This window comes from Aedes albopictus, chromosome 2 (genome assembly GCF_035046485.1).
Source record: "Aedes albopictus strain Foshan chromosome 2, AalbF5, whole genome shotgun sequence".
Classification (NCBI taxonomy): Eukaryota; Metazoa; Arthropoda; class Insecta; order Diptera; family Culicidae; genus Aedes; species Aedes albopictus.
Window position 1 is genome coordinate 210837543 of NC_085137.1, and position 12433 is coordinate 210849975.

General features: G+C 40.8%; 1 protein-coding gene across 1 annotated transcript in view; it reads left to right on the forward strand.

Moving 5' to 3' along the window:
* Window positions 1-12433, forward strand: part of LOC109420894 (neural cell adhesion molecule 1) — a 176676-nt gene that overhangs the window by 29347 nt on the left and 134896 nt on the right. Inside the window, exon 3 of the mRNA XM_062847950.1 lies at window positions 3658-3803. Within this exon, the coding sequence (XP_062703934.1) occupies window positions 3658-3803 (146 nt within the window). The remainder of the gene's footprint in view (window positions 1-3657; window positions 3804-12433) is intronic.

The window sequence follows — 12433 nt, forward strand, 5'->3', positions numbered from 1 at the left end:
AGTGGTACTAACATAGCAATTACTGAACTGGTGGATAGCATAGTAGCTGAAATTGAGTCTAAGAAATATGTTGGAGCTCTTTTTCTTGATTTAAAAAAAGCGTTTGACACATTAGATCACAATATTCTGCTAGGTAAACTTGAAAGATGTGGGGTAAGAGGAATCGCTAATATATTAATTCGCAGATATTTGTCTAACCGCCAGCAGTTTGTTGCAATTGATGGTATTAGAAGTTCCCTTAAAGAAATAAGCACAGGAGTTCCTCAAGGGAGCAATATTGGCCCGTTGCTCTTTCTTATCTACATCAATGATTTATGCCAAATTGGTCTAATAGGACAGCCTAGGTTATTTGCAGACGACACTGCACTGTTTTACCCAAACATTGATCCCCATGCTATAACTTCATTCATGAACTGTGATTTACAGAAATTAAACCGCTACTTCTCCAGTAACTTGTTATCATTAAATTTGAACAAAACGAAGTACATGATATTTCATTCATCTCTAAGATCAATACCATTTCTTTCTAACCCAACCATAGAGCAGAATGTCATTGAACAAGTCCCAACATTTAAATATTTAGGAATTCATTTGGACAGTACTCTATCTTGGGATGTTCATATACAGAAAGTATGTAATAAAGTATCGTTTTTGTGTGGAGTGCTCAGGAGAACCAACAGTTTTCTTTCGTATAAAGTACTTTTGCAGTTTTACTATGCACATATCCATTCTAGATTAAGCTACTTAATTCTTTCTTGGGGCCGAGCGTGTAAATCTAAATTAAAAAAGCTTCAAACGATACAAAATAGATGCATCAAAGCAATTTTTAAGTTACCCCATCTATATCCTTCACTTCAACTGTATTCAAATTTACCTCACCAAATTTTGCCAATTGTAGGAATTTGCGAACTACAGACTCTTTTACTAGTTCATGATGTACTAAATAATCCACTAATTCATCATAATTCGTTGCTACAGACAGCTACAAGAACCCATAACACCAGGCGAGCCAATGATATTGTTAGAGTCAGAGCATTATCGAGTTTCGGCGAAAAACGTTTCTCTGTTATCGGTCCGTTAAAATTCAACAATCTTCCGCGTAATCTACAGCAAATCAGCAGTCGTTATAGCTTCAAAACCAATATCAAGCGATATCTGAAAGACAACATCCGTATGCTTTTATTGTAAAAGTATAATTAACCGTTAATAAACAGCTTAGAATATTGTAGTTTATTTTATCTTGTATGTGCTTACTTAAAAGGACTCATCGTCCACTGTAAGCACGTCAGTAAAGTTTATTAAGTTTATTATTAAGACCTGTTCTCGTCAACTTGATTCTCTCAATAAAGCACTGACTTAATGTATGCATAAAATTTCCTCTTTATAAGTCCTCTTTAATTTATGCACCCTCGCCTCAGCAAATGACTTAAAAAGATGGTTCCAATGTATCAGTTGTTTATTATTATTATTATTTTTATAGAATCACTGATCTATAGTACATATTGGATTTGCAACTAAAGGAGGTAAACTATGCCCAAAAAAAGCTTCAATCACGTTTCCATTTCTCACCAAAAAGCAACTAGATAAGGGAACCATGTCTCACAATTATAACCATGGAATCTGTCGAACCAAATGGATCTCCATTTCAAATGCCTTTTATCGTCTAATCGTACAAGACGTTCAAATTCAAATGAAATGTAAAATACTTCCCGTAAATCTCAAGTGGCTCAGTCATCATTATCATCGTATTGTTGACGATCGCTCTGCAGTCTAATCGAACCGTACAATCAATCGGTAGCATCGACGCACCTGGGATTCATTTTTTATCATATCCGGATATCCTGGGTTCGCCTTTTGTTTCCACCCTTCGTTCCCATGAAGCCGTATAGGATGATTGCGTCCAATCCAAATCAGCCTAATGATTTTCCGTTTGAGGCAAGGCGAGGATGGCCCGTCTGGTGGATGGACTTTCGACAAACGGCAGGCAACGGTAGTCCATTTCCTACTTCACTAAGGAAGAGTTTTCTCTTTTTATTTCTTTCTCACCATCGGAACAGCCGTTCTCTGAAAAGTCCCAGATCATATCCGCTTCGAATGATGAAACAACACCGCTCTTCACAAGAGGCACACGATGCCCTTACCGATTACAACCGAAAAGTGGTTTCGACTCATCCGTACGGGGAGAATCGGCCGCAGAATGGCAGGGGTTCCCAATTTGTGGTTTATCAAATTTTAATATCAATGCTCTAGCAACGAACGTCGAGGTATCGGTCTGAAAATCTTAGTTTTCCAATATATCAGAAAATAGATGGAATACATCCCAAGTAACATTTTTTAGTCAAAAAGACTGAAAGTGATTCTGAGGCCATCATAAAACTGAATTAATGGGATTAGGTTTTATGACGGTTTTCAAAAACTCTTCAAGACAACGAATGTTACTTGGGATATTTGCTCGTTACTTACAAAAATGCAATTGTTTTTTTAATGAAATTTTCAAATATTAGAATTTTGAAAAAAAAATCTAAAAATTTACAAATTTTTCAAAAAAAATAAAAATTTAGAGATAAAGCCACAGAAGTAGAACTTGACAACCTCTACCGTATTGATTTCGCTGCGGTATCATTTCTTTTGTTTTTTTTTTTTTTGCCTTGGGATAGGTCCGAGCGCAATACTGGCAAACCAATGGTGTCGTCCTTCCGGAAGTTGAAAGAAAACCGGAATAATGATGAGAACACTTTTGAGTGTGTTTCGCTTTCTACTCTGCTGCTGGAACGATCATCGCCTGGACGACCGGGTTCGATTCGAATGGTTGGTGGGCTTGGTGGTACGAAAAACAGAAGAGAACATTAAACGGGATGATTGGTCGTTGGAAACTGGCGAAGACAAGGCTTTGGTTCTTGCTCCAGTTTGGGGAGGAAGGAAAAAATCGTTGGAAGAAATTGTCATTGAGCACAACCAATGAACAATGTTGTGAAAAGGATATTACTGGCTCTTGACTATTATTGTAAGCTGGTTCTTCCGTGAACCGACTCCAGCACAAGAATAAACACAAAATTTAATGATGGTCCGACAGGCTGTTTGGATATCATTTGCATTCGGCTTTTCCTACTTTAGGATCCTTACGATAGTCTTTGAGGGTCAGTTTCTCGGATAACCGAACATTTCATAGTTTACAAGTGGATAAAGATAATGCAAAAAATAATTGCTTGGATCCTTATTATTATTTTTTTTGTAACGAGTATATTTGCACCTGCTAACAGAATAGAAATGTCCGCTTCACTATACATTCTTTCCTTCCTTCTGACCTTCCTTCCTTTCTTTCTTTATTATTTTTTCCTCCTTCAGAATTCTTCCTCTCTTTCTTTCATTCTTCCTTTCTTACTCCTTTCTATCCTTCTTCCTTTCTTTCTTTCTTCCTTTTATTCTTTCTTCCTTCCTTTCTTTTTTCTTCTCTACCTTTCTTCTTTTGTTCCTTCCTTCCTATTTTTTTTTTGTTTCTTTAAACAATCATCATCTTGAAAATATGAACCAATAAATATTGTCATAACTCAAACATGAACTACCATTATTAGTACCAAATTCTCACTTAACGAATCTTTTTCTTCTTTTTCCATGCTCTTCCAAATGGTCCACGTGGATGAATCCACAACCCGACAGTGAAACCATTGAGTGTGAAGATAATAAACCCACCGACACCATTAGTAGCCGACCGACGGTACGAGATCACCTGCGAAAGTGTTGGTTCCAGGCCAAATGCAGTCATAACGTGGTACCGGGGAAAGCGACCGTTCAAGAAACCAAAGGTTAGTACAACTGCACAATTGCTCGAATCTATGGTCTTCCATCTTCTTCCGTTCCGATCCCTCTCCGGCTCCACCCCATTACCCCAAACGCCATTACCCCGAATGCCATTACCCCGAAAGGGCCATTACCCCGAATCGTTCAGGAGATCACCAAAAAAGTGGTGACCGATTAGAAGTTTATGAAGGTGGTTAGAAAAGGGTAATCAGTAACTAGTGTAGGTATGAATACTTTTCTCCGTCCTATTCTTAAACAGACGATTTAGGTACCGATTTTTTTCGTTTTCTTTTTGTAACGATTAAAAAAAAATATAAAAATAAAACACAAATCAAATAGCTCTTATTTACTTCGTTTTGACAATGACAATGGGAGCACATTGTTTAAGATAGGTTCCGTTTCCCTTAGGTTTCCGTATGTTGTGCTTCATGCAAAAGTAAGGTTCGTGAAAACGAAAGCAGCAAACGTAATGAAATTAAGAAGAAAAGTAAAGACAAATTTTCCATATTTTAAACTAGCTGCTCTTTTGAACTTATAGCTATGGCTATAAAAACTACAAGTATTTCAAACTAACATTTTCCCTTCTTTTAAAAGTTGGTTAGCCTTAAGCACGATTGTAAACTGGTGGCAAACGATTGTGCTGGTTATCAAACTACACTTCTTCAAATATTTGCCTTCTTTTGAAAATAGGCTGTTCTTTTGAGTTTGCAGTTTCCAACCGTGTACTATTGCAGATTTGTTTGGTAGCCAAACTGTTAATTTCTTTATAGAAATGTTTCCTTCTTTTCATCAGAAGCTGTTCTTTCGAGTTTGAGTGTTACGTAATTTATTTCCAGACGAATAACTAACTCCATAGCGGATTTTTTCTTCTCTGAATAAAAGGCTGTTATTTCAAGTAAATTTTTTCAGAATTGGCTTGCGGCCAAACTGGCAACTAGATTTCTTTTGATTTTCTTTTGATTTTGATGATCGGTTTCTAGAACATCAAGCCCTAAAATTGTTTTCTGAATATTTTTTTCAAGATTGTAGTACTGGACTGGATTTCAGATATTCAGTTCACTTAGCAAGGTAGATCCAGCATCGTTGGACCAAAATAACTATTTGTAGCTTTTCTTTTCATGAAAGGCTGTTCTTCTAGCTGAATTTTTTTTTTTTTAGTTTTTATTTTTGTGTATTTTAACTTAGATGCTGATTCTACACTCCCTTCTTCTAGCTGCACTTATATAGTTTATTGGGAGTGAAAGTTGCTTACTGTATATGAGATTTGTCCTTCTTCAATTTATAGGCTGTTCTTTCTAGTTACGTCGTTACCGGGTTGATTGGCGACATATCTCTATTAATTCCATCTGATTTTTTTTGCCTTCTTTTAAAGTTGGGCTGTTCTTTTGACTTATATTGTTACAGAGTTGTTTGGTAGCCATGTTGCCCTTTGCAGATTTATGTATAGGGGCCGTGCATAAACTATGTAAGTAGGAGAGGGTCTATCCAAATTCTAAGCTCTATACAAATTTACAAATTTTTGTATGAACAAATCGTGGACTTCATGGCCGAGCGATTAGCGGCGTTAGTCGTTTAGGTATCTCGCATGCCTATGAGTGTGGGTTCGATTCCCGCTCCGGTCGAGGAAAACATAAAATACTCCACTGGGCCACTGAGTGTTATACGTGTTGTTCATTGTCTAATGTTAGTAATGTACAGTCTGTGCGGCCCCTTCTTTAATTTGTATGCTGTTCTTTCTAGTTATATCCTTGCAGACCTTATTGGCGGCCAACATATCAATCACATTTTTTCACATTTAAGGAATGTTTTTTTTTAAGTTACACTGTTATAGAGTTTTATTACCAAATCGTCTATTCCTCCTTAAAAGATTTTTTCTTTATCTAACTATAAAATGTTCTTTCCGGGCCTATTTTGCAATTTGTATTATTTGATCTCGCCTAATGATCATTAGACTTATTAGTGATACTTTGGCCAAATGTCTTTTCGGCCTAATGAGCCAATATCGATAGCCAGTATTTGAAGGACCTTTGCTGACAGCTCTATCTCATACAAGATCATCTCTAATACGTATTATTCCATTATTTTGTTTTAAGGTTATTCTTTACAATGATATCTTCTGGTATTAAAGCTGTCAGTAATGTTATTAAATAATATAAATATAAAATACCCATCATCAGAATAACCCATCTAAAAATATGCTTTCGGGGTAATGGCGTTCGGGGTAGTGGCCCATTCGGGGTAGTGGCCCATTCGGGGTAGTGGCGTTCGGGGTAATGACCCATTCGGGGTAACGGCTTTCGGGGTAATGGCCTATTCGGGGTAATGGCTTTCGGGGTAGTGGCGTTCGGGGTAATGGCATTCGGGGTAGTGGCATTCGGGGTAATGGGGTAGAACCCCCTCTCCTTCTCTCAAGAGACGCAATCTAGGAAGAAATTCCAGTCCAGTGAATCCAATTGCCGGCCGTTGCAAACGTTGCTAGATAGAATTGCAGAGCAGCGTTGGGCCCATATAGCCGAGGCGGTAAACGCACGGGTATTCAGCATGACCATGCTGAGGGTGACGGGTTCGATTCCCGGTCGGTCCAGGATCTTTTCGTAAAGGAAATTTCCTTGACTTCCTTGGGCATAGAGTATCTTCGTGCCTGCCACACGATATACACATGCAAAATGGTCATTGGCAGAGGAAGCTCTCAGTTAATAACTGTGGAAGTGCTCATAGAACACTAAGCTGAGAAGCAGGCTTTGTCCCAATGAGGACGTTACGCCAAGAAGAAGAAGAAGAAGCAGCGTTGGCTTCACACGTTCTATTATAACCAGATCAATTTTCATAACGATGGGAAGTGTTTACAGCACAACGGCTTTTAGGAAATTTACAAAGTAGGAAATTTACAAAGTACCTATTTTGGGCACTTGCCACTATAACTAAGTCAATTTCAAACCGATTGATTTGAAATTTTGTCCAGAGTTAGGCACGTACAGTATCTAACTCTGTACAAAAATTCAAATCAATAGGTTTGAAATTGACTTAGTTATAGCTGCAAGTGCCCAAAATAGGTACACCTGCCGAAATGGTACAAGACCCTATTATATTATTTCTAATTAGTTAGTTTTTATTTCGTCGACTATTAGATATTGCTACAGATTTGATGACATGATGTTAATTTTAATTAATTTAATTTGTTTCATTTCGTTTTTTTATAGATTCCACAGCTACTCAAACCACTTAACTGACTTCTTCAAATTTAATAACTGAAATAATAATTGCTTTATAATATTTCATTTATATTTTAATTATCTTGAACTACTATTGTTCTACCATTCGAAGCAATATTTCGGAATTGAAGCATTGTTGAAATTCAAGGTGCATTCAACCTATCCTACTTGTGCCAAACCATCTGCAACGAGTCCGTCGAACCGTATACATACCACTAGTGAGAAGGCTATTTGTTTCCGTCGCATTAATAGCAGTCTGATGGTCTTATTAAATTATCACCTCGTCATCATCCTCCACCACCAACTTGGACGGAGGCCGTGGCTTCGCCATTTACTGACACTTCAGCCCAGTCAGCCGGAGTTGCAGGGCTGGCAATTTTCAACCGGTTGGCAGTTTCACTATCTGAAACGGGAAATCATCTTTCCCCGGACGGACGATACGACGACGACAGTTTCCCACCGAGTCCGACCGGGGAGGGGTGGGGTAGTAAAATCTGGGAAGAGGTTTTTATTATTAAATATCCTGCCCAATTAGCGCCTGTTTCGAAATTAATGTGTCCACACAAAGCGATATAAAAAGACGTCGGAGGAAATTGAGCTCGACGTCGATTACAAGCGATAATAGAGGCGCGAGTGGCGCTATTACTCGTTGGATAGTAAGAAGTTGGTATTTATGCTTTGTAATGAGCTTACGATGTCAAAACGCGCAATTTATGGGCGACAGGATAGCTGATTTGTGGATAGCGCAGATGGTTGATGAGTTTTTCTGATGATGTAATGGATTCTTGGCAAGATGAGAATGCCGCTGTTCGGTGAAAGCTAGATATAAAAAAGTTTGGCTTTGGGAGGAGCTTGAACCTAGTAAGCTTTCACTAACTCATTCATTATTGATGATAGACGACGGAAAATGATCTGGGCTAACACTTTGTAGGCGCCATTCGTTTGGAAGTTCTCACACTCTAGCTTACCGCCTTTCTTGTAGACATTACCACTTCCTTCCACTCCTCCGATAGCTGTTTCATCCCCCAGATCCGTACACAAACAATCGGTAATATCATCCTTTTTTTTGGCACTGTGGAATCTTTAACTTCGCTTAGCGAGCCGTTCTGACGTACTTAGTCATTTCCGCTGTGCTTGCTTTCCCTGCACCATTCATGTCTACCTCAAAATACTGCTTCCACCTTTCAATCACCTCACGCCCGTCTACCAGTAGCAGATGAGCTTCTGGTAGATGTTCCATGCTTTTTGAGGACGAAACCGCAGTTCAATTTCTTCACATCACACTTCTATAGCATCAGTTGCTGTTACTTCTACTAGATCAGCCCAAAGTGGCCGTCGGTACCGTACATTGTAGATGACGGACTTTGATCACCAACCAGTAGTCGTCAGCGGTGGGCGCTGTTGGTCCTGGGCGACCGACACTTCTCAGATATCATTGATGTGAGGACATTCTGAATACTAGACATAGACTCCAATCACCACCTACTCGTCAGTAAGATTCGAGCACGATTGACCGTGACGGATCTAAAACGGCCTACGACTTATCGATTATGCTGCCGGCAAAAACATGGCCATAGGTAGCACCTTTTTCCAACACAGCCTCCCTTATTGTTACACCTGGAAATAGCAGACGGTAACGCAAATCAATCACGTTCTGGTTGACGGATAGCACCTCTCTGACATTATCGATGTAAGGACCTATCGTGGTGCTTACATTGACTCCGACCACTACCTGGTGAAGGTCAAGCTGCGCCCAAAACTATTAGTCATTAACAATGTACGTTTCTAGCGAACACTACGGTACAACGTAGAACGACTGAAGCTACCAGATGTCGCCTCAGCATACACACAGGATCGCGATGCAGCGTTGCCAGACGAGGGCGAGCTCTAGAGGACTGCTGAAGTACATTAAGTGCAGCCATCAACGACACAGCCGAGAGCACCACCGGGTATGTGGAAAGTAATTGATGGAACGAATAGTTCGACGAAGAATTTAAAGCGATTTTTGAAAAGAAAACCACAGCGCGGGCGGTAATGCTGCAGCAAGGAACCCGACAGAGCGTGGAACGTTACAAACTCAAGCGGAAACAGCAGACCTGCCTCTTTCGGGAAAAAGCGCCGCTCGGAAGAATCGGAGTGTGAAGAAATGGAACTGCAAGAAACACGGAAATTCTACCATAAGCTCAACGTACCCGCCACAGCTTCGTACCGCGAGTCGAAATATGCAGAGATAAGGACGGAGGCCTCAGGACGGACGAATGCGAGGTGATCAAAAGGTGGAAGCAACACTTCGATGAGCGTAGAGAACGTAGGCACGATATATCACGGCAACGGAGGAAACGAGTACGCCAGTGCAGCAGTTAGGATCTAGGGAATGTCACAGTTACCAACTTCACTAGAACGACGACCATTTGAAATATAAGAACTTCAGAGCGATCATCGTTTTGAATGTCGCCACTAATTTCTATCTCAGATGATCTTCCGTCGTCTGCTTGGTCGTTTGTCGCCTAAAACGAATGAGATCGGTCGAAGCTATCAAGCCACCTTCATCAACGGCCGGTCGACAGCGGACCAGATCTTCATCGTATGGCAAACCCTTCAGAAATGCCATGAATACCAGGTCCCAAAGCTTTACCTGTTCATCGATTTCAATGTGGCCCACAACAGTAACGACTGCACATAGCTATGGAAAATTGTTGACGAAAACGGCTTTCCTGGGAACTTGACTAGATGGATTAAAGCAACGATGGACGGTGTGCAAAACTACGTAAGGGTTTCGGGTGCACTATCCAGTTCATTTGAATCTCGCCGGGGACTGCGACAAGATGACGGACTCTCGTGCCAACTCTTCAACATCGCTCTGGAAGGTATGATGCGACGAGCCGAGCTCAAAAGCCGGGGAACGATTTTCACAAAATTCGGTCAATTTATGTGCTTTGCGGACAACATGGATATTATTGCCAGAACATTTGGAACAATGGCAGAGCTGTACACCCGCCTGAAACGTGAAGCAGCAAAGGTCGGAATGGTGGTGAATGCCTCAAAAACGAAGTACATGCTGGTAGGCGGAACCGAAAACGACCGGATCCGTATGGGTGATAGTGTTACGATAGACGGGGATACCTTCGAGGTTATGGAGGAATTCGTATACCTCAGATCCTTAATGACGGCTGAAAACAATGTGAGTCGTGAAATACGAAGGCGCATCATCAGCGGAAGTCGGCCCTACTACGGACTCCAGAAGAAGCTGCGATCTAAAAAGATTCACCCACGCACCAAATGCACCATGTACAAAACGCTAATAAGACCGGTGGTGCTCTACGGACACGAGGCATGGACCATGCTCGAGGAGGACCTGCAAGCACTCGGAGTTTTCGAGCGACGTGTGGTAAGGACGATCTTCGGCGGCGTGCAGGCGAACGGTGTGTGGCGGAGAATGATAAACCACGAGCTCGCTGCACTTTACGGCAAACCCAGCATCCAGAAGGCGGCCGAAGCAGGAAGGATATGATGGGCAGGGCATGTTGCAAGAATGCCGGACAATAACCCTGCAAAGTTGGTGTTCGCGACCTATCCGGATGACACAAGAAGGCGTGGAGCACAGAGAGCACGATGGGAAGATCAGGTGGAGCATGACTTGGCGAACATCGGGCGTGATCGAGTATGGAGAACGGCAGCCACGAACCGTGTATTATGGAGAAATATTGTTAATTCAGTTTTTCTTGGATTTGATGTACCGTAAAACGGGGTATCATTGATCAGCGGGGTAACATTGATCGGCTTGACCGACCTCATGAAATGTTCATATAAGCAATTTACAATAAATCAGTTTCTGGTATCGAATGGTATATCGTAATCTGCTGTTATTTAGCTGTTAAATGGCATGTAATTCTTGAAAATTGAATTTCATTAACATTGAAATAAATCGATTTTTCCATAACTAAGTTTCGTAACGCAATGAGATACATTGTCAAACATTCATGCATGGCATGAATACTAGATACAATATGAGGTTCGAAATCACTGTATTACTTCAATATGATATCCTAGAGTTGGATTTAATGAACGAAACTTTTATGAAAATGCTCTCTTCAATAAAATATACGATTTATTAAAAGTAAGCTATCAATTCCTTATGCCATTGCCTACCTTTAGGCGTTATTCGCGGTTTGGAGGATTTTAATCTTAAAATAATTCAAAAAGTACATAATTTGTAAGAATTTGGACAACATATTCGAAATCCGCGACCCCGAATTTAGTAAGTAAGGGTATTTTCCAGAGTATATGTACGCACAAATCTCAATACGAGCTTGAGAAAAGTTGGCTGTGAGCACATGAAAATTCCATGAGCTTGAGACTCGCGATGTTAGTGCACATCACATTAGCATTGCGAGTCTCAATGAGACATCTCAATGAGACGAATGAGACAAGCTCCAAGTGCAACACCGCACCGGTTTGATTTACTCTTGAATCCTTCACTAGGGTGACATTTCTGGATGATGTTCAGCTGGGAATGGGTTGGAGTTTCCCGGGGGCGGAGGAGGTTCAGATCGTTAGTGTGCAGGGACAAATGGAATACAACCAGAGATTGTTTTATGACGGAAATGGTGGTGTGAGGAACAATCCTCGAAAAGGCTTCTTCCAAAATGACGTGAGTATGCCCACAATTTATTGGGGGATAGCAGGGGACAGCGTGCTGTAGCTTCTGATCGGTGAATTTCTAGGCGTGTTCTGTTTGACCATAGAGGATCGTTTGGGATGATAAAAAACGACACCAGCGTTCATCTTCCGAAAGTTTCGACTAAGGTTATTTTTTGCCTTAAAAAGACTATCATAGGTTGTATTATAAATATTTAATTGTTGGCCCTCACAGACACGTCAAACATGTAGTGTGAATAAGGAGAGATATGATGTGAACAACATCTTTGGTTAGGGATATTGCAATCTCAATCAATGAAAACAAATCCAATATTTATTGGATGTCCAATTGACCCATTTTATCCACTTATCCGCGAGCCGTAATGGCCGTAATGGCCGCGCTGAGTACAAGTGAGCGGTAACGATATTGACGATTCGTGCGTTCGTGCGGATAGCAACTGGTTGACTTCACCGAACAATTGACGAAGGGGTGATGAGGGGAACCGCATCGCTTCGAAATCCCGGATTTCCAACTAAGAAACGTCTCAAATTCCGAATCGCTAGTACCCAGCGCTGCCATTACTGCTCGCGGATAAACCGATTCAATCCCCACAAAGTATCAAACTCGGTATTTTTGCCTTAATTCTGAGGTGGGATCAGGCCTCCAAAATAACGTCGCTGCAATTTTTTTCACTGACGAACATCTCAATGAGACGTGTCTCACGAGACGTCTCATTGAGGCACGTACACTAGATTTTTCATGAGCATGCTGTGATCTCAAATCT